Source organism: Phyllostomus hastatus, unplaced genomic scaffold (assembly GCF_019186645.2).
Source record: "Phyllostomus hastatus isolate PE091 unplaced genomic scaffold, TTU_PhHast_1.1 phas_scaffold_55, whole genome shotgun sequence".
NCBI classification, from domain to species: Eukaryota; Metazoa; Chordata; class Mammalia; order Chiroptera; family Phyllostomidae; genus Phyllostomus; species Phyllostomus hastatus.
Genome location: NW_025334035.1, coordinates 8,306,707 through 8,333,388, shown reverse-complemented (window position 1 = coordinate 8,333,388; position 26,682 = coordinate 8,306,707). Strand labels below are relative to the sequence as shown.

Genomic DNA, 26,682 nt, shown 5'->3' with positions numbered 1-26,682 from the left:
CAGAACTTCTTGTAAAATGTCAAAGCCCCATGGATCAGAATTTGAAAATCATTAAATTGCATGATCTCTAAATCCCCTCTGACTTATATTATTTTTATGATTTAGATGTAAAAAAAAATATCAAACCTCCAAAGAGATATTGCTTAGAAACAGATGGGGTGGTTTTATCCAGGAGCAAGAGCTGGGGGTAGATTATGGTGCCATTGCACTAACATGACCCCATATTCCCAACTCATCTTGATCTTTGAACATTCCTTGTAGGAGAGTGAAGCCTCAAGAGCACAGGAGAGTCTCCGATTTCAGCAGAGGACCAAGCCCAGGTCCCTTAGGAACAGCAGTGGAAGAAAGCCAACTTTAACATCAGGAGATGGTGGTGGGCTTCCACTACCTTCTTACAATGGACTCTTGGAAACTGTCGGAATCTTCTATGCCCTGCCTAGCAACCAGCACCCCTTGGTAACTACAGAGTAATCATTCCATCAGGGCCATGATACTGCTTGTAGTTTCATTGCTTTATACTTTTTCCATGTTCTGCATATACAATAAGCCCTATGTCTAAATATAAATTTTAATAATTTAAATGTTGGACAATAAGATGCTAAATTCCAGAATTTCATAGAAAATCAATGTGAATTATATTTAAAAATATGACCTGCATCTGAATTCAATTTTGGCTTCACACATACACAAAAAACTTATGAGTAGTAATTAGAAGGTTTCTCAAATTTCTGTTTGACACAATGTATCAATGGGATGTCCCTTGAAAGTCACATAAGGTTCAGGAGGCCTCTCACTAAATAGCTATGTGACCTTGGTCAAGACAGTTACCAAGTAATATGGTAATACCAAGATTTTAGGATGACCAATCTTGTGCTAACATGAATAGGGACAACACTGCTGGCTTAAAGACTCAGCATGATCCATGCATAAGACAAAAAAGTCCACTTGAACATAGTGGGAATGAGGAAAGGAGGGAAGATTTGAGAAGTGAGTTACTATGAAAAAAGTTACTATGTCTTGATAATAAATTAAGGAAAGAAAGAGAGAGGGAGAGAGGGTGAGACAGGGACAGGTGAATCAAATTTACATGACAATTTTTTAAAGCAGACTTGCAAAAAAATAAAACAACAAACAAAATGATTGCTACTATCATTTTTCGTAGCAAAATTGGGAGGGCTGCCAAGAGCCTTTGAGGTAATGCTTTCATCTGGACACTTGACAGGAAGGCGAACCCACTAACATCATTCATTCATTTAATAGTTTTTGATCCCCAACTATTCTTCCAGGCACTGTATTAGACAGGGAAGATTGCTGTGAATAAAGCTGGCTGGGGCTCTGCCTATGTAAATTTTGAAGGCAAGAGAGAGAAAAGGGTGTTAAACAACTACAACTGTGGGATGTCATGAAAAGAGAGTTGCATGTGGTTTGGGAATTACAGAAGGCTGTTCTGGCCCTTTCTCCCAGGAAACTTAAATAAATAAATGATGTCATTAAGCCCACAACACTTCATTTGCTTCCTTCTAGTTCCCCCCAACAACAACTCACGTGCACATGTATGAGTCATTTTTATTTCCTAAAGACTCAGTGTGCCCTACGAGAGAGGGAGATGCTGACAGCAAAGTTACCAGAAGAGTGAGGAATGAAAGAAATGAGTGACTAGTGATAGCTGACTTTTATTCTCTTCTGAGTAGTTTTTTTCCCACTGGGTTTATAAGGAAATGCCCCTCCCCCCCTTTAAAAATTTGTCATGGATGTGGTTTTCATGTAGCTAAGATGTTCCCCCTGGGATGCCTCTCTCCCTTACCACAGTTTTTGTATCAAAGATGGGTATCCACCAGCCCACACTGGGCTTTTCCCCAGGAATTTTAGAAGTGGGCCTGGGAGAGAGCAACCTCAGTAGCTGTGGGGTGGTCCTTTCCAAGCACATGGACTGGGGAAAACAGGAAAGCTGGTGTAGAAAGAGGGAGAAGAAGGGAGTATTGCTGAGAGCCAGGGAGGTGAAGGTGTCCAGTCCCCAGTTCCAGTTTACTTTCCTCCACATCCCAACCGCATTCCTGTTGCTGAGTTCCATGAGACATGCTCATATCTCCATAGTAAGTACTCTTTTTTGCTTAAGCTTGTTCAAAATTTCTATTATTTAATTCTCAGTTGTTTGCAAACCCAGAAGCTCCCTACTGCTCAGTGTTGAGAAGGGGCATCCAGTGGTGGTGGAGAGCTATGAGTACAACCAAACAGAGCTTTGAGATCTATTTTCAAATCCTGTCCTGCCAAAGACTCCTAGGTATGTGTACTTACAGTTTGTAAAGGTGGCTGAAACACACACACCGGAAACAGGCACTGGCACACCCAGGAACCAGGTTAAGCATGTCATGGAAACTAGCTTGGATGGCTGTGTATGTGGCGTCCTCTCTATACAGTTCCAGGTAAACACCACTAGCTCTGGACACAACAAAGCATCAGCCAGCTAAAGGCTCTTCCCTTAGAAGGGCAGTAGTACCTGTGCATAATTTAGTTCTTGAACTTCTTTTTTGTTGAATCCTACCCTGGTTTTAGCTGGATCGACCTTCATGCACAAACCCTGACATTGACATTGTTGCCTTCAAGGACACTGTCAGACGCAGGCCATGAAAAAGCTGCTGGCCAGGGGATGAATGATATTCTGGAAAGTAAAAAGCAGGACCATGACTGGAGGTTTCAGGCCACTTCCAGAGCTGAGAGCCAATATTGTGGGACACAAATTTATAGCTTAAACTTTCCTCTTCTTGCCCAAAGGACAGCCCACCTACAAAATTCTTTCCTCGACCTGGTATTATCTGAATCTGGGGAAAAAGTCACCTTCCATGTGAGTAGCCTGAGCCATTCATCATTCTGATTTGTTCTTCCTTGGGGTACACAGGTATCAAGCCACCTGGTGAAGAGGAGACAGGGCCACCACTGACATAAAGCTGGGAGAATGTGGCCCAATAGGTCTTGTCGTCCATACTGTTTCTGCCCTAATCCTGGCCATGTTTCCCAAACAAGGCTGAGAACCAGAGATTATTTTTGTGTGCAGTGCTGAGGCTGAGAACACTCTGCTCCTTGCCTTCCGAGTCCAGGTACCAATAATAACTGCTCCCTGGTCAACCATTGCCCTATGTGCTGATGCACAGCCAAATGGTTGCAGTGACCAAGAATGACATTGGCCCAACTAGCTACCCATCTATTGCTGGCAGCAGCTAGAGAAGAGGAAGCAAAAATGATGCTCCTATCACTGAAGGAGCCCTTCATGGTTGGGAGGAAGAAGGAGCCAGACGGGAGCTGGTCTGGCCATGGTGGTCCCACAGGTGAGCAAGCCTGCATGGGAGAGGTTTGGCAGGCACACAGTGCTCTTTCTTCACCCTAAGAGATGTTCTGAGTCCACTTCCTTTAACAAAACTGAGAATCATTAGCTCAGGCCAGCTCCTGGCACTGGGTGTTTGGAGGGTAAAAATCAGGAGAATATTGAAATCCGAAGAGCCCTAACTCAGAATCATTATGCAGTTACTTCAATGACCAGGCCTCAGGCAGGGTCTAAAGTTGTTTTAGGAGGATGTCTGTTCACACAAACACTGGGAAGTCATTCCTTCCCTAAGCACCACACTCTCAGTTTGTCAAAACATTTGAAGAAAACTAATTCATGCCTCAAAAGGAATTCTCTCTCACTCACAATGCTGCCAGGTTTGTGAGCTTAGGGCTTTTATATCACAATATCTCAAGTCACTAGAGGGAGAGGAACGTGGACCTGAAGTGGAAATGTGTTGGGGCTCACCATGTCGCAGAGGGGGCAGAATTAACAGTGTGCATGCTCTCTGAGAGGACAGGCCAAATCAGATGGCTCTAGCCAGCTCTAGCCAGTTTAGGTGCCTGTGAGAAGCAGTCCATAGGCTCTGAAGCCAGGGGTTCTTGAGTTCAAGTCCCAACTTTTCCATTTATTAATTGTGAAATTTCCTTAACGGGGAGGTACTTTGGTTTCTCCATCTTGGTGGGTGGGGGCAACAGTACCTCCCTTTAAGATTGTTGTGAGGGTTAAATTAGTTACACATGTTTAGAGTGTGCCCAGCGACAGAGAACTTCAAGCATGCTCTGCTGGGCCTGCAGTGAACCTCCCCAACTGCTGCCTGCATCCAGAGGACAGGAAAGCTCAGGGCACCCTTTCATGACAGCTGCCCCATGGGGATTGTTCTCCAGCTGTAGGGACTTTTTCTTCCACTACAGACAGGTCCCTGAAGTACAGAACAGAAACTCAGCAACTGACATAAACAATTTCAAACAATAATCTCAGAAGACAAATCACTTCATTTGGGCATCAAGATTCCTCTCTGAGGCTTTCCCTGCTTGTTTATGTGTTCCATGGCTAAGCGCCACAAGTGAATTAAGCAGACGCGTGTGCGCCCTGACACAACAGGAGGAGCCTGAGAGGGGAAGAACTTGCTGTCTGACTGGCTTTCCTTGAAAGCTACTGCTGGGGAGGTCTGAGAAAAGGGACTCTGAGTGATGCCTCCTTGTGTGCCGCTGTTCACTGAGAGAGGTCAGGAAACCTGGGGCCCAGAGATTCAGGTTCCAGTTCTGCTCTGCCATTTGTGTGTGTGTGTGTGTGTGTGTGTGTGTGTGTGTGTGTTGAATTTCAGCAGGTCATTAACCCTTTCTGAACATTAGTTTTTCATCCCTATAAGGAGTATATCGTTATAAGGTACTGTTATACCTAAGTGGGTAATTGTAGACATAGAAACAATACTCCTTTAGCAGTGATACATTACTACACAAATATTAATGAAGTTAATATAGGTACTCAGTGAATAACTGGATGGGGATTGGAAATAAAGGGGAATTAGAACTTGAAATAAAGGGTGTATTTTATGAGGGCAAGGAAAGGGAATTACCTGCAGATTAAGGGGAAAATTTTCTTTCCACATTGCTGTAGTCCTTAAATATCAGTTAAGTTCTTTTGAGAGTCTTGGTTAAGCCTATGTACTATGATAGCATTTAGAGCACGTTAACTTTTCTGATTGTAACACAAATGCATGCTCGTTATACAGAATTTGGAAAGTGGGCAAATGTTTCAGGGTGGAAAAGGAAACTAATGGTAATTCAAGTCTGTAGGGATGTCCAACACCTGCTAATACTTTGTCTTCTTTCTTCCAACTCACAAACATGTACATGTATATAAAAATATCTACTCTACAATTTCTCAAGAATTTGGATTGTATTACATATGTGATTTTAAAAACTCCTTTTTGCATTGTAAACATAGTTTCATCTCATTAGATATTCTTTGAAAGTACCACTTAATAGTGCTTTCAAAAAAGTACATGTTATATTACATTTTCAATGTATTCATTCTCCTTTTGTCAAACATTGTGTTTTCCCTTCAATTTTTCTGTAGTATATATAAGACTACAAAGGACATATTTCTTTGACCCTTCATGTGATTATATGTGTGTGTATATAGAAAATAGACATGTATATGTATTATGCATTATACACTCACACTGTTCTATGTACTATTATTACATTATCATTTAATATATTTTACTATTGTATATATAAATACATTTATATATCATACATGTGTGTATATATCTATGAAAGTATGTACATTTCATTAATTTACTATACCTTTAAATTTTGGGAAAATAGTTAATGCACACATATTAAAATTACTTTGAAATGTTAGAAAATAATCTTGGCCTGTTTTTTTTTAAACAAGGTTTTGAAGCAACCAAACATAACATGAAAGAATATTTTCCATTTCTGGGGCACTCTGCAGTATCAGGTTCTAATCTATGTGTTAAGACCAGACCCTCTGCAGACACTGGCATTCCATTAAGCCAAAGGCTCCCTTGCAAAGCCTAGCCCTCAGTCAGGTCTCCTCTCCCAGTCAACACTGTGTTGACCTGGATGAATTTTCACCTGTTCTTCTAATCTGTTTCCTTCAGTCTTAAAGCCAGTGCAGATGGCTACAACATGCAAAGAAAGCTTGAAGCAGGAGGACCACTTTGTGAGAGAGCCTCTGGTTTGAAAGCCAGGCATCTGCACTTTGCAACCATTGTGACCCCCTGGATACAAATTCCTCAGAGGGGTCATGTAGGAAATTTGATTCTGGGAGCCCAAAGTCCAAAGTTCTGGTGCTAAATCTACAGAGTGACCTTGGACAAATTTCTTAATGTTTCTGACCATCAGTCTCCTCATCTGTATAACCAGTTTTACAATCTCAGAGTCTGTGTGAAAATAAAAGCACATTAAATGATATGACTTATTTTATTTTATTTTTTTGGCAAGGAGAGTTTAATGCACCATAAAAATAAAACGTGTTAAAGCACCAGGGACATACAGGGAGGAACTGAATTGTCTGACATCAGGGCAAGAGCTGGAGGGGCAGCTTTCTCCCAGATAGAAGTGCTGGCAGAGGTCATTGTTCCTTTGCTAAGCCCTCCCCCACAGAGCCGCCAGACAGGCACCATATCTGAGTTCTATCAACCTGGCTTATACTGTTTGCTCCATGCTGGTGATTCCCTGAAGCCCAACCCCACCCATCCAAGCTGTTTCCAGTGCCGTTTTGATATGAATAACTTGTCCTGGCTCAGGCTGCAGACTTTCTTAAAATCTCTCATATAAGCAGCACCTGGCCTTGGCAGGCCCCGTACCACTTGCTAAGTGGCCCCAGGCCTGGCACTAGTGGAAGCCAGCCTTAGTTTGAAACTTGACCTCTTCCCGGCAAGTCCAAGCCTAGCACAAATAGTAGCCATATCCAGATCACTTTGTAGCTCATGCTGGTTGGCCCCAGGCATGGGTGGTGGCTGGGCTTGGCTTACACCTCTAGGAAGGCCCCAGAGCCAGCTCCACCAGTGGACAGATTTAGACCACCCTGGAATACCCACACACTACCAGCACAAGCAGCACACTCAAGGGGTGAACTCCACAGGCACCAGAGCCCCTACTGAAGCCAGTCCTACTCTGTGGGGTGGGCCCCTGCACAGCATGTCCATGGTGGTCTCAGCCAGTTCTCACAGCCAATTAGCCTAGAGGGTAAATTCCTTCCATTGAGGTGCCAACAGCAGTCAAGGCTCAACTATAACAGGAGGGTGTACATAGCCCATGGCGGGGAGGAGCATACCTGGAGCACCCAGATCAGGACACCAGGGAGGCTGTGCCACTGAGCCCCACAGGACACCTACTACATAAGGCTACTCTACCAACCAGGAGATGTAGCATCTCTACCTATTAAATAGAAAAAAACACAGGGAAGCAGCTAAAATGAGGAGACAAATATTTCTCAAATAACAGAACAAAACATGAGAAAAGAACCAAATAAAATGATGACAAGCAATCTCCCAGATGCAAAGTTCAAAACATTGGTTATAAGGATCCCCAATGAACTAAGGGGAAGAGTAAATGAATTTAGAGAAAACTTCAACAAAGAGATAGGAAACATAAAAATGGAGCTAGAAATCATAAAAAAACCCAGTCAGAAATGAAGAGTACAATAACTGAAAGGAAGGATACATTACAGGGAATCAAGAGTGGCATAGATAAAGCAGAGGATTAAATCAGAGATTTGGAAGACAAGGAAACAGAAAGCACCCAAATGGAACAGCAAAAATAAATAAGAATCCAAAATAATGAGGATAGTTTAAGGAGCTTCTGGGACAAATTGATGTGTACCAGATGTACCAGATGTACCAGATGTGTACCATGATGTGTACCAACATTCACATCATGGAGGTATTAGAAGGAGAAGAGAGAAAGCAAGGAATTAAAAACCTGTGTGAAAAAATAATTGTTGGGAACCGCCTGACTGGTATCAGAAGCTGAAACCCCCGCCTAGCTAAGGCTAAGGGAACGCCCTTGGAACCGTAAGCCAGCAAGGAGACAAAAGCTTATCTCCCTGGCAGGAATGCTGCTTCTGCTGCTTTATTCATGACTGAACCCCAAAAAGCTTGGTCGGTTAGCCAAAGACGGGTAAGATTCCCCACGGGGAGAACGACCTAAGCCAGGCACGATCACTTTTGGGAGGCCCCCCCAAAAGAAGGACTTGGGGGGCTGCAGCAAAAGGGGGTGATGGACCCTTGCTCCTCGGCTCTGACGTAGCCTGAGTTCTCAGCGTCTGGGAGAAAATCTCCTTATCTCTTGGTTACCTAGTTCCCTTGCTCCACCTAAGCCTGAAACAATGACAGGGTAGTGCAGCTCGGTACTGAGAAGTGCGGATTCCCCAGGGTGATCAGGCCTAAGAAAGAATATGTAAATTACTGTGAAACCTCCTTTGTTTAGAATGCTCTCAGTTGAATGAGAAGGGTCTTAGGAGGAAGTTAATTTGTTCCTCAGTCTTACAGCTCTTTGACCCCCAACTCAATAGACCGGCAGAGTTCTTTGTTTTCTGTAGTTCCTTACTTCCCCCTAATGAGTACTGTACTTTACCTGAATTATTATGCAGAATGAGCCTAATAAAAGCAGGTATGGACAGTAAATCAGCGCGCTCCCCACTAGGGGGGGGTGGCCATTCCGTCCCTACTTCCCCACAGAAACTAGTTTGTCTGTGCATGTTTTTTCTCACGTGTTTATCGTCGAGCCATCCACAGCGTTCCGTGGTCACTGCTGGCCGGTGACCCACGCGCAACAATAATGACAGAAAACTTCTCTAATCTGGTGACAGAAATAGACATACAAGTCCAGGAAGCACAGAGAGTCCCAAATAAAAAGAACCCAAAGAGGACCACACAAAGGCATATCATAATTAAAGTGCCAAAAGTGAAAGACAAAAAGAGAAGTGTAAAAGCAGCAAGAGAAAAGCAAGTTAGTTATGTACAAGTGGACTCCTATTAGACTGCCGGCTGATTTCTCAACAGAAATTTTGCAGACTAGAAAAGATTGGCATGAAATATTTAAAATGATAAAAGCAAGGACATATAACCAAAATTACTCTACACAGCAAAGCTATCATTTAATTTTTTAAAAGATTTTGTGTGTTTATTTTTGGAGTGAGGGGAATGGAGGCAGAAAGAGAGAGAGAGAAACATGAATGTGTGGTTGCCTCTCACATGTCCCCTACTGGGGACTTGGCCTGCAACTCAGGCGTGTGCCCCTAGACTGGGAATCGAACCAGCGACCCTTTGGTTCACAGGCCAGCACTCAATCTACTGAGCTACACCATCCAGTGCAAAGCTATCATTAAGAATTGAAAGATAAAGAACTACCCAGACAAGAAAAAGCTAAAGAAGTTCACCACCAGCAAAATGGTATTTCACAAACTGTTCAATAGTCTTCTTTAAAAAGGAAAAGACCAAACATGTGAATAATAAAATGGCAAAAAAAATGCATAGCTATCAACAATTAGTTTAAGTGAAAATGGATTAAATGCTTCAATCAGAAGATATATGGTGCCTGAATGGATAACAAAATAAGACCTTTACATCTGCTGCCTACAAGAGGCTCACTTCAGATTGAAAGATACACACAGGCTGAAAGGTAAGTAATGGAGAAAGATATTTCTTGAACATGAAAACAAACAAATAAAGAAACAAAAGCTGGGGTAGCAATATTTATACCAGCCAAAACAGACTTTAAAACAAAGTCTATAACAAGAGACAAAGAAGGACTGGCAATTCCACTTCTGGATATCTGTCTGAAGAAATCCAAAACACTAAATCAAAAGACATATACATCTATATGTTTATTACAGCATTATTTACAATAGGCAAGATATGGAAACAACCTGTGTCCATCAGTAGGTGAATAGGTGAATGGACAAAGAAGAAGTGGGGTGGGTGTGTATACACACACACACACACACACACACACACACACACACACACAAAGGAATATGACTCAGTCATAAAGGGGAATAAAATGTTGCCATGCGAAATGACACAGGCAGACCTAGAGGGTGCTATGCTGAGTGAGGTGGGTCAGGCAGAGAAAGACAATGCCATATAATTTCATTTATATGTGGAATCCTAAAAAACAACAACATCAAATTAACCAACAAAACAGAACAAAAACAGACTCATAGATACAAAGAACATTTTGATGTTTGCCACATGGGAGGGGGCTTGGGAGGATGAGGAAAGAAGCTAAAGGGATTATGAAGTACAAATCTGTAGTTACAGAATAGCCACGGGGATATAAAGCACAGCATTAGAATTACAATCAATACTATTATAATAACTATATACAGTATCAGATGGGTATTAGATTTATTGGGGTGATCATTTCATGAGTCATATAAATATCTAATCACTGGGTTGTACACCTGAAACTAATATATTGTATGTCACCCGTAATTGAAAAAGAAAAAATATTTAAAAAATGAAAAAAAAAAAGGTGTTACAATTTAGCAGACTGCTCTAGTAGCTGTCTGATCCCAAACTTTGTTTCTTCTGGAGAGAGCTTCCCGCTTAATTTTAGTTTCAGACAGAACAGTATTTTCAATTATATGGGTAGGGGTTTGGGTTTCTCAGCAGAGCCTCAAAAATAGTCATGAGCCTTTGCTGAGCCTTATAGCCACCGGTAACCTTGCAGGGGTCCAGACAAGGCCGGGGCTTTCTCTCTGCAGAAATGCATGAAGACCTGAGCTGGACACCCCTCCTCTCTAGAGGATGAAAGTAATAAAAATTCCTTCCTCAGACATTTTTTTCAAAGGGAGAGAATGAGTGATAATATGTATATAAATCACTTTATTGAAACACTGTAAATTCTATAATGATAATAATTATGCTCTTCACTCAAACATAGCCTGGGGAAAAAGAAATAGGAATAGCTCGCAGCAAATCTTAAGGGACAATAAATAATGAGAGGCTGGTTGTTGCTGTTGTTGCTAATTTAGAAACATACCAGTATGATATTTTGTAATAACTTTTAAATTATTTTAAAATGTTGTAAATTAACATTCCATAACATATTGAAATAAATATAATAATTACTATGTAATTATACTAACCTTTAAATAAAGTTACTACTATTTATGGGGTACATAAGCCCATCCCAGCATTATGACAAACACTTTTTATATGTCTTTTCCTAAAGTCTCACAAAACTTCCACAGAGAGGTACTTTTGTTCCTACATTTACAAATGGAGAAGTGGAGGTTTGAGAGTTTGGAGAATACATATGCTCAAATTTATATAACCAGGAAGGGTGGAGCCAGGATTTGAACCCAGGTCAGCCAAACAGCAGCCTATATCACAATATATACATTTGAAATTTCCAACATAAGTTAATATTAGGGCCTATGGGTTTTTAGTGTCAGCTGAGGATCAAGTTTTCTTGGTTGTAGTCTGAAGGTGAGCATGCTCTCAAATTGGGGGGAATAACAACTTAAACCCCCCAGGTGTTCAGCCAACTCAGATTTAGTTGTTCTTCAGAGGTGTGTTTCATACCCTATTTCTTCAGGACAAAAGTGAACGAGCAAATGACAGTCATTGTTAACTAGTCTATCGCCAAAGTTACTCCTATTTATTAAAGAAGGTAACAGGAGACACTGAATAAATAATCAAAGTAAAGAATAAATGAAAAAGAATATAAGAAAAAATATAAATTATTCATAATCTCATTACAAATGCATCTTTCCAGGCTTTTAAAAATATTTTAACACTTTTGGTATGTTCATGGTGTGTTTTCATCCCTAACTTGTTGAGTTTTAAAACTTTCTTTCTCTCTCTCCCCTTCCTTCCTTCCTTCCTTCCTTCCTTCCTTCCTCCCTCCCTCCCTCCCTTCTTCCCTCCCTCCCTTCTTCCCTCCCTCCCTTCCTTCCTCCCTCCCTCCCTTACTTTCTTTTTCCTGTCTTATGGTCAAGATATTAGCTTGATATTTAGGAATTTACTGGCATTTCTGTGTGTGCTGAGAGAGGGTGATAAATTTAAAATTCTCTTCCAATAAGTTTAAAATATGTAATCAAATTAACCTCTGGCTTCATATCCCCTAAATCCTCATTTGAATTTTTGTCTGTGTGATTAGACTTATAGAAGTATATTTTTTGCTACTATCATGATGTCAATTTCTTTTCTTTTTAGAGATATTTAAAAATTTCATAAGTACCTATACATTCTCAATTTAGAAGATTCAAATAGTAAAGATAGGTTCTTGCTCTCCTCCTACTCTGAACATCATTGTGTGCAATTTGACTTAGATCATTGGATTTTTTTTCTGTGTACTTATGTCTAAATAATTTTTAAGCATAAATGTAATTGTGTTGCCCGTTTTACAATCTGCTTTAAAAAATTAATGTATGTCTCAGAGATCTTCCCATGTGAGTTCATATAAGAATTTATCACTTTTCTTTTGCTTTGAATTATATTTCATAGAATGAGTGTATCATGATTTAATCAACCACACCCTACGGATGAATGTTTGTCTCCACCTTCTACTTGTTAGCATTATAAACCATGATACAAAGAAAATCCCTGTACATACAATTATTTCTTTAAAGTAGACACATTGAACTTTCTTGATTGTTGGTAAGGCTAATTTAAAATTCAGTAGAAACTGTCAGACTATATCCTTTAAGCCTTACAGATGTGCTGGTCCACAGGATGCATGTGCCTATTTTTCCACAGTTGTCCAATACTTGATGTTATGAATATTTTAAATTTTTGTAACCTGATGTTTGAAGAAAAGGGTTTCTTGCTCTTTTAATTTGCATTTTCTTAAGTGTTAGTGAGTTGAGTATATTTCATGGGTTTATTGACTATTTTTCCTTTTTGAATTATATTTCTCTTAGGTTATATACTTTTAATCTTATTGTTTATAGAATTCCTTATAATAACTTTGGCATTCTCACTTCAAGTATTTTCTTTCGATCTACTGTTTGTCTTTTAAATTTTTGGGGTGATATTTTTTCCATGTAACATTTTAAACTTTGTAAGTGGCTAAATATGCCAATTTTTATTTCTCCTCTGATGCTGGTGACAGGCTGGGGATGGATTGTCCCACTCCAAAATTATAAAGTTGTTCTCTGGCTTCTTTCAGTCTTTTATAGATTCCCTTGGCTCTTTAATCCATATGGAATTTATTTTAAGATATATTATCAAATAGGTAAATTCATTTATTTTGTAATGGATAATCAAGTTCCCCCAAAACCTTTTCTCACATATTTTATTGCTATTTGAACAGCCACCATTATTATTAAAGATGAATAATTAATTAGAGATTAGATTCATACATATACACATAAAACTATATATATGTATACACATACACAAAATTCTGACCCACTGGGGTCGGAATATTTGCCTGTTTCACTCCTAATACTAATTCCTAGTGTTTCTTTTTTTACTTTTCAGCTTTATTGAGGTATGATAGACAAAGCTGTAATGTATTTAAAGTTTATAATATGACAATTAGGATTTGTCACCATCAAGTTAATTAACACACCCATCACCCGTATATTTACTTTTTTGGGAGGCGAGGGTGAGAACACTTAAGTTGTAGCCTCTTACCAAATTTCAATGCTGCAATACCGTGCTATCAACTATAGTATCCATGTTCTACGTTCGTGCCTCTTATAACTGAAAGCCGGTACCCTTTTACCGACCTCTCCCTATTTCCTCCACCCTCCAGGCTTTGGTAACCCATGTTCTACTCTTTGTTAATAGATGCAGGATGGGACAAAAGTTTACAGTTGTTTGCATGAAGAAATAATACAATAATTAATAAATAATAATGCAAGAATAAACTCTGTGCTTTGCATGCTCACAACTGTAAACCTACTTTTGCCCCAATCTGTATTTCTTGAATAGCTATGTTTAGAGTCTTTGAGCAAGTCTACTTTTACAATTGTCAGTTTTCAAAAATTTCTTGAATATTTTTTCTCAAATAAACTGAGATTGAAATAATCAACTTTCATTAAAAGTCTTAGGATTTGGGGGAGATGACATGTATAATTTATAGGCTAATCTGTAGTAGAAACAAGTGTCTTGATAAATCACTATTTAGGAAATCAAGCCCAATAATGGCAATGGGGTGTATGCCTGGAGTCATAGTCCGGAATGAGGTATATCAGACCCAGTGGGCCAGGTGTGTGTAAGTGAGGGGTGGGGCAGGGATGCGAACTGGGGGCCTTAGGTTGCCATAGAGATGGTTACAAATGGGATCAGATCTGGCCTCTGCCATTTATTGGTTATGTTACTCTGACCAAGTTGTTTAACATCTTACACCTTTGAGCCTCAGCTTCTTCATCTATGAAATGGGGATAATCATGGTACTTTGATAAGGATTAAATGAAAGAGTAAAAAGTGCCACAGATAATAGGTTCTCAAGAACTCCTAGTTCTCTTCATCTCTCCTCTGATGAGTCATCAGTCATATCTGGTCACAGGTGGTCCCCACATAGCAGATGACACACAAGTTCTCAAAGTTATTAGGTAACCATGCCCTTTTCCTTTATGACTAAAAAGGTGTGAAAAGCTCATCGAATATCAGTTACCATTGGACAGATACCAAAGGTGACTCTGAGCTAGTTCTGTTATAGGAGTAAGAGTTCATTGCCACATGGAAATAGAATTATGGTTAAGCTTTGTACATTGTTAGTACTCCATTGTTAGTACTAGCTACCATAATGGATCATAAAGATTTATATTCATTATCCCCACACTTAGAAGTTTACTCTAAATAATGAGTATTCTATAAAAGCAATCCAGAGAAAGAACACAATTATGTGCATAAGGATTTTCATATTAGTGTTATTTTTAATATAAAAATTATAATGGGCTGAATTTTCCAAAACAGGTTGGAAAGATTTAGTAAGTTACTATATACTCACTCAGTGGACTTTAGTACAGTTTTTAAAACAAGAATTATGCTGCTATGTAGTCAGCTTGAAAAAGTCCTTACAATATTATGCTGACTGATAAAAAGGCTGAGTATAAATTTATGCATACACTCAGATATAACCTTGTAAAAATCTTTATGCATCTGGACAAATACCTCTACAAAATAGTAGAAATATTTAAAGCATTGAGGAGATTATTGTTCAATCAATTAATGTTAAATAGCATTTTCTGGATTTTGCTGTTCTGGAGCCTCATACTGTCCTGTCAGGAGCTTGAGTCCCAAAAAGTTCCACCGTGGAACTTTATTTCAGATCAAGAACCCAGCCCAATCAGTCCTGAGAGAACAAAGTTGAATGGCTTCCTAAAGGGAGAGGGTTCCTAGAATTAGGAAAGCCAGGACAGCTTACAGGCCAGTCATTTCCCCCTAGGGCTGTTTGTCTATATTTTATGAGAAAAAAACTGATGACTTTTTGTACAACTAAGAGGCTGAGGGGAAAGAGATACAGACTGAAGGGTGGAAAACTTACATGGTAATTCAAATTGGTATGCCAGACAAGAGGTGCTAAGCAAGACATAGTAAGTATTTGAGAAGTTGCGTATTTACTCATTATTGCTACACATACCACAGGATGGCTAAGTTCGTATACATGAGGGAACCGAATAAATACCTTTTACAATATTACAGTGGCTTAATCCACTGTTGCTACTGCTAGAATGCTATGGTTTTTCTAATGACCTTAGGTTGTCGAATATAGTGAATGCCACCTGGAGTGACTGAAGTGATAAGGGAAGTGCTCTAATAGTGTCTGTAAGGAAATGGGAGAATGCATCTTCTCTCAACCAATAGGAGACAAGAAAATTTGTTTTTTCTCTGGTTCTAGAGGGCACCTTCCTGGGCCTTGTAAAAATAAAAGCCAAGAATCGCCCTTATTTATTCTAAATTTCAGAGAATAAACAATACATTTTACTTTAAAAGAACTTGGAGACCCTGGTATTTTATGTAAGAATAATGATCAAAGTCTGATTAAGTCATGCTTGGCTTAAGTAGCTATTCTGGATGATCTCAGAATAGAAGTTAGTGCAAATTATTGACTTAAAAAAGAAACAAACACTACCTGCTTAATAAAGTTGAGAATCAAAGTACTAAAATTGTAAGGCTGCAAAACTACTATTTGGCCAAAGGTTTTTGAATTTTTTAAAAAAATTCTCTTTGTGTCCACACAAACCTGTTAACTACTCCGTGCTTCCCTCTCACACAGTTGTCATGCTACATGGGGAACAGGGACTGTTTTCTGTAAAAGAAACCCTCGATGACTCTTGAAGTTCTTTCCCGCACAAATGACATGAATCACTTTATCAGTATGAAAACAAAGGCCCAGTGAGCTGAGGTGACTTCCCCAAGGTCATGGGGTAACAGCGGGGTGTGAGGAGGTCTCGCTGGAGATCAGGAATGAGACCCAGGAGGCAGGTGCCTGTGAAAAAAACACACTTGCTGGCTCCTCCTTCCTGATCTGGGCAGAGATGCAAGCTAAATAGCTGGTCAGCTTCTGACCAGTAAGTTCTTGCTGATGAGATGGAAACAAGGGAGATGAATGAGCACTTCAGGCTCTAGCAGCGCCTGTTCCCGTTGGGCTTTTGTGAAGTATATGAAGCTAGAGCTGGGCTCCAGCACTGCTGCTTCTGCCATGCACTTCTGCTGGTCTCCAGTCTAATCTTCTTAATCAGAATCCCTTCAGTTTGGTTTGATCCAATTTAACAAAATCGTATCATATACTATAGCAGATAAAGATGAGCACCACTCTTTCTGGTCTTAGAAAACAATATTTTTATGTATCTCAAGTACACAAAATGAGATTACTCATAATTCTTGGTCCATGTGGCACTGCCATACTATCATCATCGGTCCATGAATGAAGATTTTGTAATTAACTTGCCCCTCCCGCTCTAGAGGTGCCTAAAGTACTTGTCTGAGTTTTGTATTTCTATTCACTGATTCCTTTTTTCTTTTGCTATAGTTTTAATGCCTAAAGATGATCAAAATATATGTTGTTTACTGTTTTTCAGTATTCTTTGGTCACAGGATAAAATGTATTAACTTAACACATATTAAATGGTGCCTTCTCTCTGCCAATCACCAGTAAAGATGAATAAATAAACAAAAGTTCCTACCCTCGTGGAATAACAAATAAAATGCCGAGTATGTCCAGTAATGGTCAGAGCTAAGACAGGGAAAGTTCAGGGGCAGAGAAGGTTGGGGCTCTTGCATGTAAGATGGTGGGGGAAGGCCACCTGGTACCTCAGGAAGTGTAACACAGTTGGGCCTTGGGTGAGAGCAGTGATTCTGAGTCAGGATCAAGCCGGTGGCCTGAGGCAGACCCTGAAGCTTCCTTTGGCTTTAAAAAAAGATTTTAAATTCCCATTTAAGATGAAAAAATACACTCATCTTTTCAGGTCCAGCTAATTGTGTTCTGGTGTGGACGTCTGAAGGTACGGCTTGCAGGAACCATGCACAGGGTGTTAGGGAGCAGCTCTCTTATTCCACATCAGGACACAGAATATGTCTTTTCTGCTCCCCACCTTCTCCCTGGCTCCCAGCACAGTCTCTGTTACAGGGAGCCATGAGAGAAATATTTGTTGAATGAATGAATGAATTAATATATAACTCTCATACTGAATTTTTCAGATTGCCTGGGAGCTCCTTGAGGGCAGGGAGTAGAATCCTCTGAGGGATATCTTTGGGGTGGGGAATCAGTCCTGGCACCCAAAATAATAGATCTGAGGAGTGAAGGGTGAGCCAAAGATAAATAAGCAGCCAGGAAGGAAAGAGTTCTTACTTGGGGGTGGGGCGAGCTTGCCAGCAATATCCACATAAAGATTAACCCCATTAAATGAATGACTGTTGAAAACTGATGGCTTCTCTGCTTGGAGCAGACCCTTCCACAGTGTGTCTGCCCAGCTAGACATGTGCTGGGAGATGCCATGCAAATACAGTGCAACGCGTCTGGGAACCACTGTCCTTTAGAAGCTCATATTGTACATTAGAAATATTACAGCTTTGGAGAAATCCTGAAGTTAAAAAATAAAATGTAATTTTTCAGTATACTCTGCCTCCCACTTAAAAAAAATATCCTGCTAAACAACTGTGGCTTTAGTCTTTTGTGGATCACCCTGGAGAAAACACAGGAATTATGGGTTGGTAACCCATGTCATAAGAAAAGATCTACAGGGCAAAGTCGACAGGACAGAGGCCTTATTGAGGTGAAAGCTGGGAACGCCACATTAGAAGTTGCTGTCATAGGCAGAATAATGTCCCTCGAGACTCCAATGGTACCCATGTCTTAATCCCTGCAACCTGTGAACATGACCTTATGGATTGAATTGTATCCCCCAACCTGTGACTCATGTCAAAGCTCTAATCCCCAATGTGATGGTACTTGGAGATGGGCCTTGAGGGGGGTGATTAGTTTATATAAGGTGATGGGAATGGGGCCCTGGTGACAGGATTAGTCTCCTTTTGAGAAGAGATACCAGCTATTATCTCCCTCTCAGACTCTGCAAAATGAGGATATAGCAAGAAGGTAGCCTGCAAGCCAGGAAGAGGGCTTTCACCAGACAGTGACCCTGCTGGCACCCTGCTCTTGGACTTCCAGCCTCAGAACTGTGAGAAAATCAATTGCTGTTGGTTTCCACCAGTCTTTTGTTAGAGCAGCCAGTGCTGGCTAGGACACATGGCACAGGGGAACCAGTGCTGCAGGTGGAATGAAGGTTGCCAATCAGCTGACCTTAAACTAAGAAGATGATTTGGGGTAAGATCGATGATATCACAAGGATCCTTAAATGTGGAAGACAGAAGCAGAGAGTCAAGTCAGAGAGACGTTTGAAGATGCTACACTGGTGCCTTAGATGGAGGAAGGGGCCACAAGCCAAAGGATATGGTGGCCTCTACAGTCTGTAAAGGATAAGAAACCGGTTCCTTTTAGAGTCCCCAGGAGGAACACAGCCCTACCAACATCTTGACCAGTGAGACCTTTTTTAAACTCCTGACCTCGGTAACTATAAGATAATGATACACTCATGCTGTTCTAAGCCACTACTTTGTAGCAACTTGCTATAGCAAAAGTAGGAAACTAATGCCATCGCCATGAAGGAAATTAGTGGTTGTCAGCAGAGAAAGGAAGGAGACGATGAGCCGTGGACAGTTTGTACAGAAGTGCAGAGGGACAATTTGCCTTTAAATTCTCCCTGTTCTGGTGATGTCTAGTAGAAATTCCTGAAAGATTTTAATGGAACACGTTTTCCCAAACTTTAAAAATATTCTACTGGTTATTTCAATAGCAAGATGGAATTGGAGACAAGTTATTTGTGCTTCAGTAGGCTTCACACCCAAAAGCTGCAAAAGAAATTTTGAAAAGAAGAATTTCTGAACATATGAAACAATTGAAATAATTTTCTTGAATGCTACTGTGTTAATTATGAAAATGGTAGGTATGAATGATTCATTCATTCTTTTAAGAAATATTTATTGTGCATCTAGCATATGTTAAGTTCCCTGAGAATACAATAGTTCAGAAACATTGCAGGAATGCTTTTATAAAGCTTATAGTCTTTAAAACTTTACAAAAATACTTAGGGCCATTCATTTGGAAAAATACCAAATGTTAGGGTGGGAAGCAACTTCAGTGATAAACCAGTCAAAATCCTCTATGTTGTAGATGAAAAAAATGAGGCATACAGAGGTCAATTAAATTAGACTAAAAAATGTGTATCTATATATCTATACCTATATCTTTATATAGTTAGTTTTACAGGACAAATAATTTAACCTAGACGAGTGCCTTTTCCATAATAGACATGGCAAAGCACTGGGTTAACATATTCACCCTAGGTTATAAAATGAAGTAATGATGAAGGTAAGGACAGAGCCTGAACTTCTCTTGAGATCCTGGTGGAATTTTCTTCAATAGTGTCCATATGATAAAAGCCTCTGGACCAACCTCTTAGTCCAGTCTCCTTGACTCATTGAAGGAGCATTCAATCTCAGAGATGTTAAGGATCTAGCTTAAAGCTGAACTCAGTTGTCCTGCTGGTTGATCTGAAGGCTGGAGGATAGAGAACACACAGAAAGAGGATGGTGTACAGCATCCTGAGACATCCCTTGCTTTCCCTGGGAGGACACACAGCAATCACAGACACTGGAGGCCCGTCCCTGGATATTGATGAATGCAGTGCTGGTGTGTTCTACCACCCAACACTGAGCTGAGCTCAGCCACTGCCTCTTCATGACTGTTCTGCATGGCCCTCGGCTTCTTTCAGCTGCGGCCCCCAGTCTGGAAGCCCCTGTACCTGAGCGGCCAGACTGCTGAACTTATTTTCCTCTTCCCCTTTCCCAGAAAGCTAAAAGAGAAATTGTCATAGTCTTCCCTAATCCATATGCTGGCTCTACCCGCAGAGACCCAGAGTTCATGCTCATGGCATGCCCCCCTCATTTTAAATCTCTGCTTTCATGCCTGAAACCAAGATTTGCATTTTGGGGAGTCTTTGGGCACCCACATTTTGAGAGTGTGATGGGTCCTAGATGGGGCAGCAGAGAGTGTTGAGCAAAGACCACTCAGGTTGTAGGCAGGGTTGACAGGTGAAACACAAAATGCCTAGTTCAATTTGGGTGTCAGATAAAAACACACCCTCAGTATTACAGTATGGTAAAATAATCATTGTTTATCTGAAATTCAAATTTAACTGGGCCTCCCATATTTTCATTTCCTAAATTTAACAGACCCCAATTTGTGGGGAATAGATGTCATGTCCTGGTAGGTGCCAGAGTGCTGAGCTGTTTGAATGAGGAAAGGAGAAAAAGAGAAAGAAACAAACAAAACACAATAATTCTTTAGAAGAAAAATCCATCAATGCTCCCCACCCCTCTCATTTTGATCCTTCGTGCATGGTGTGTGTGTGCACACTATAAATCCTTGTGTTTTGTTGACATGGGATCGTGGTATTGAGGAAGATTGTTGACAGTGATACTGATTATTGATGTTGACCGAACAACAGTGAGATTAAAAACAGTAAAAATGTAGTTAGTTTAAAAGTAACACTATTTATTGCATTTATGTGAGCTGCCTACCATATCTGCCCAACTGCCTCACAGCTCAGTCTCAGTTTTGCCTGTGCCCAATCTTTATGTATTTTCAGAGAAACACAAAATGTTACCAAAGGGTCTGAGAAATCATCTAGTCTGACTTTGGCATTTACACATGAAATAAACAAGACTCAGAGAGAAAGTGACCACTACAGAATCTGGCTTCTTAGTAATATTAATAGTAGAACAATATTTTTTTGAGGGCTTACTAAGTGCCAGGCATTTTTCTTAGTGGTCTACTTGCATGATCACATTTAATCCTCACAACAATCCTCTGATCATTCTCATTAGTCAAATGAGGCACCTGGAGACAGAGAGAATTCTATAGCTTATCTAAGGTTCCAGTCTCTATGGCTAACAAGTGGAGAAGCCAGCTAAAATCCCAGCTAGTGTTGGTCTAGACCCACACATTCAACCATGAAACTGCAAACTGCAGCCTACCTCTCGGATAAGATGAGATTATATCATCAAACATGTTCATACATGGACACTGTCACAGGTCACTGCTCCTGTGGCATGCATCTTCCTTAATCATAATGTCACTTGAATATAGCTCACAGGGAGCTGGCTGGATGCTGTTGCCATTCTTGTCACCTTCAGAGTTGAAGCAGTTATCTGCTCACTAATAAACAAGCCCCATATTACAAGGAGTCTACTATGATCAGACAGCAATTTAGTGTCATTAATTTTTTTGAAATATTTTTAATGAAATATGAAACACCATGGTCTACTGTCAAAGCAAACATTAGCAGTCAGATGGAATTTTATGAGTTTACATCCTGAGTACCTCATGAGAGAAAAGAAGGAACAAAGAAAAGAGAGAGAGAGAGAGAAATCAAAACAAGGAAGAAGGCTTCCTAATCCACTGTTAGTCACCAAATAAACCAAGTCTTCTCAGGAAGAGTTAGGCCCCTGTGTAAATGCACTGCCAGCCAGGCTTCCACGTCGGAGCATCTGTAGTTGTAATTATACCCAGAATGAATAATCACCGTCCTCAATATTATGTCTCCTTAGTTTTACATTATGCTTGCTGTTCTTCTCTGCCTTTCAGATGATCAACCCCTTGCATCACAGATGATCAATCTGCTCAGTCCATTTCCAGACCCAGCTTCCCTGCTTATCAGAGGTGGAGGGCTGAGCATGCCTGCATCTGCTTTGACACCTTGTTCCCTGACGCTATCCTTCCTGTGGCACCAGAGACTGTCCACACTTTAAAGGGTGGGGGGAGGCAGCAATCGGAATTCTCAGAAGTTCCAGGGTCTGCCTGGGAGACCCCAGAACCACACCAGTCCATGGAGGCAGGAATTGGGAGCCATCGTCTTCCCTCTGGGCTGCATCCCAGAGGGAAGGCTTTCTTTGATAAACCTGTCCTTGTAATCCCATCCAGTACCCCACCAAATCCTTTGAGAGACAAACCAGCCCCTCCCCTGCCCCCAACATGAACTGGCAAGGGTGCCTTTGACATGAATGTAGCTTTTTGCAAAACAAACCTGCATCCTCTTTTCTTCAGAAAGGTGGCAGTGTTGCCTTGCGGTTTTGACCAAATTACAAAGCAGTGGCCAAGTCTCCAGTGGATTAACAGACCAACTACCTCACCTCACCAAGGGAAGGAGAGGAAGGATGTAACTAACCAACATTGAACCCAATGGCTGGCAGACGGGCCCCAGAGTGCCAGGGCCCTGAGTATTATGACCGGCTAAGCTCAAGTTTTCATCTTGTTCCAACATTACAGAGACTAAGGAAATCTCCAATGGAACCACAGACATCTCAAAGCCAGGAACATCTAAGGCAATCACAGATAACCCTTACTTTCCTGCATCCACTTTTCTCATTCCTGAAACATCCATCCAGAGTGAAACACTGAGTGGTCCTATTAGAAGGGGAAAGAACACTTAGCAAATTAGGCCAGCATCCTTACAGCACCTGCTCTAAGGAATGTTCACATCAGAGTTCTCACAAATGAATTCATCTTCTAACTAAAAGTTCCGCCATTTATTGAGAGTCTTGTTACTGATTTATAAAACCAATATTACACACAGTTATGGAGAAAGAACTTGAGAAGGCAAGGGTCTGAATGTGGAACCCCACACATTCAAAGCCGCCATGGGTGCCTGCATCAACCCTTCATGAGCAGCGCTCAGCGTTCCCATCTCTCTCACTCACCTTTACTCAGCGTCCTTTGAGAAGTTTCTCTATGCGCTACTGATACAGAAATTTGGGGGAAAATTCTCCATTTATAAATATCAGATGGTTTGGGAAAAAATATTTGTGGCACTGGACTTTTTTTCCCTCTACAGTGATGTCATTTTAAATACTTGTTGTGCTCCAAATTTGCTATTTTTACTTTCCCCAAGTGACTTTTTTTGGGAAATACATTGTTTGGATTAGCTACATTTTAAGTGACCCCTGTAATCTGATCCGCAGCATCAGGTTCATCTTCTCAGCAATTATAACTAATATTATGCAGCTCATAATCTTGAAATCCCTTATTTGTTCATTTTAAAACTTGTTCCTTTTGGGCGAATCTCCAAATTTTTTATTCACAAATACAGAGAAAAAAATAAAATGAAAGGATTGGCCTTTTCATAAACAAAAGCACATTCAACCACTCAAAGGACTTAAAAACGGAAGACAGGAAAGGCCCCCAAAGTCAAATAAAATTTTCACCTCCAAAATGTGCTCTTGGGGAACAAGGTTGAAGCAGCCACGGCGGGCTCTGAGACATTTACTGGAAAGCAATGTAGAGTTGAGAAGTGCAGAAGAAGAAAGTTTAGGAAGGAATGCTAAATGCCTCAGCCCTACCTGATCTGAACTTGCTCCTAATCAGCAAAGAGTGCTCAGCCCCCAGGAGGGTCATGTTGAGTCTCAGCGAGCCGCTGGTCCCTTGGCCAGACGCCCCCTGCTTTCCACCAGGAACAGGCTCCCGGGAGCCCAGCTGACAGCAGCTAACAACCCAGAATTCATCCAACTCTCTGGGAGCTCCCCTGGGTAGGAGTACAGTGGCAGTCTGTGACCGAAACCAGTGTCCCCAGAAAACTGGTTGTCTCCCCCCTCGCTGTGCGGGGCTGGTTAACTCTTAGCCGGCAGGACCCTCCTCCTCCTGCGTCTGGCCAGGAGCGTCGGCATCCCAGGCGTTCTTGGCTGATGTCATAGGCTGCTAGCGTTTGCGGAGTATTACCACCACGCCTTTATCAAGGTCCGAAGTTTGCTATCTGATACTTTTTTACTACTGACAGGAGCTCAGCCAATCAGGAGCGGCGAGTGGGGGCCAGGGACTTGGAGCCGCCAGAAGCGTCTTCTGAGCCGGGTCTTAACTCTTTACAGCTGGCTGAGAGAACACCGAAGCGCAGGGACTGGAGGCTGGGTGAAGGTCCGGCACTGGCAAGGGGCAAAGTTAAGAAGCCGGAAGGACAGACAGGAGGGTTGCAAAGCACCTGGGCTCTCAGATGGTGCACGTAGAGGGCTTGGGCCTGGGTGGATTGGAGCCGCGGGGCTTCCCCGCCGCTGAGCCGCTGCCTGGGAGGCAGGCGAGACGGGAATCTCCTACCAGAGATGGGGCGCGCGCGCCTGCGGGACTCACAGTTCACCTCGCTTTGCAGATAAACTGGACCACCTGCCGATTAACAAAGCTTCTAATAGAGCGAAGTGCCCACTTCCTTTCCCCGTTTGAGGGTCACAGGCACAGACTATATACATCTCGCAACTCAACTATCAGACTTGGATACATGTCCACGGAGAAAAGGAAAAGCCTTTCATTTTTCTGGGATGTGCCCTTTCTGGACAACCTGACTCAGAGTGTCTGCACATCCAGCAGGACACAGTGCTCTCCATCTGAGGAAGACGCACGAATTGAACGCCCTTTTGTACTCTCAGTAGGGTGAGATTCGAGGACGGGGGTGTCTGGAACAGGAGCAAGTCCGAGCAGGGGTTGTCTGGGCTTAGGGTGGAGAGGCTCGAGGGCTTTTCCTAAGAGGGAGTGAGGCCCCCCTAAGGGCAAAATCCATTCCAAATTGAAGACAGAACATTGCACACCCAGAATGTGCCAGGGTTTATCAGCTCATCAAAAAATAAAATAAAGACCCTGCTCTCAGAAGCTGCTTAAGTTGGCATTAAGTTGGCAGCACAGAAAATTAAAACAAAAAACAGGCTATGTATGTATGTAAAGTAGGGTTGTATTTTCTTTGCACTCTTACATGGGCATGGGCCTCCAGGTATCATCTGTTACATACGTGACTGCTTGTGTCTTAGGAGGCCCCTAAACCCTTAAAAGATCAGTGGGTGACAGGTGAAGACCTGATATAACAGTAACTCATGGTACAACTTTTAATGTCCCAAGTCTGGGCCTCTGCCCGAATTCTCTGATTCTTGAGTCCACTCTTTGGATCTGAGCAGACATTTATTTAACTAAGGTCTTTTGGGAGAGACCACTATTCCGGATGTGTCAGAAAGGAGGCAGCGCAAGCCCACCCATGTTCCCTTTGGGAAGAGTGGCTTGGCTGTGGAGCCTGTGTGGAGGCTGATGTAGTGTGCACAAGCGTTCCAATGGTTGTGCAGCATTCCCATTCAGGCTGTATTACTTTCTTAGTCCTGCTGTATGCAACAGGCCAAGGGGCTTAAAACAGTACAAATTAGTTATTCTGCAGTCTGGAAAGTCAGAAGTCTGAGATGGGTCTCAATGGACTGGAATCAAGGTGTTTGCAGGGCTGGGTCCTGTCTGGAGGATCTAGAAGAAAGTTGTTTTCTTGCCCTTTTCCAGCTTCTAGAGTCTGTCTATGTGTCCTGGCTCACAGCCTTCCTCCATCTTCAAAGTCAGCAGCAGCGGGTCAAGTTCTTACCGTGTAGCATGGCTTTCACTTCTACCCTTCTACTTCCTCCTACACACTTAAGGACCCTTGTGAGTACCTTGGGCTCACCTGGATAAACTCTGGTGCAAGGTCAGCTGATGAACAACCTTAATCACTCCGATCTGTTACCTTATTTCCTTTTGCCATGTACTTTAGCATGGTCACAGACTCCTGGGATTAAGATGTTAACATGGGAAGAGGGGGCTTTATTCTGCCTGTGAGACAGCATGACCCCTTTTTCAAACCAGAATGTCCTTGTCCTCAGTCAATCCCCAGACTCCTGGTCTTCAATGAAAACAGGTCAAATGGAAGGAGGTTTGGCCATGGGGATGCACAGGAGCCTGAAGGAACCCTGGCAAGCTTGGAGATGCCTGTGGTGGGGAGGTCTCGGGTGGGGAAGAGATTGGTGGGATAAGGAACATTGCTGAATTATCTGAGTAGAGAAAAAAACTATTCTGAGCAACTTTAAAAACAAAAGAAATCCAAACAGATTGTTATCCTGAGGACTGTGGAGATGAGAAGAAGGCAGCTTGGCAGAGAATTGTTTTCTTAGTGAAAGTTGTGATAAAAACAGCTGAAGACAGCATTGACTATGAGGGTCTGCATGACCTAGATGAGTTGGACAGGAGTTAATTGTTTTTCCTCTGATGGCCTGCATGTGTGCAAGTGTGCATGTGTAAAGGGAAGCAAGTTTCTTTTTTCAGTGCATTTGGGAAATGCTGGTAATCATAGCCTTCCTCAATTTTCCCATCATACTGTGGAGCTGCCCTCTGGGATTTATACCCCCTATGGCATGGAATATCCATGGATATAAATATGCTCATATAGAAGTTCATCCTTCTCCCTCTCTATGCAGGCATTTTTTGAGAAAAAAAATTAGTGGGATTTCATGAGGATGTTTCCAAGGGGAGCAGCATGGCCTG

The 26,682-nt window shown here is 41.6% G+C and overlaps 1 protein-coding gene across 5 annotated transcripts in view; it reads right to left on the bottom strand.

Annotated features, from left to right (window-relative positions):
- The window catches only part of MYOCD (myocardin), an 86,318-nt gene extending 62,256 nt beyond the window's left edge, over window positions 1-24,062 (bottom strand). For 4 of the 5 annotated variants that reach the window (XM_045824561.1, XM_045824562.1, XM_045824564.1 and 1 more), the window contains exon 1: window positions 23,718-24,062. In XM_045824561.1, coding sequence (XP_045680517.1) covers window positions 23,718-23,772 — 55 coding nt within the window. In that variant the 5' untranslated portion in view covers window positions 23,773-24,062. The remainder of the gene's footprint in view (window positions 1-23,717) is intronic. The other variant, XM_045824565.1, reaches the window with a different exon arrangement.
- Window positions 24,063-26,682: the final 2,620 nt, after the last annotated feature.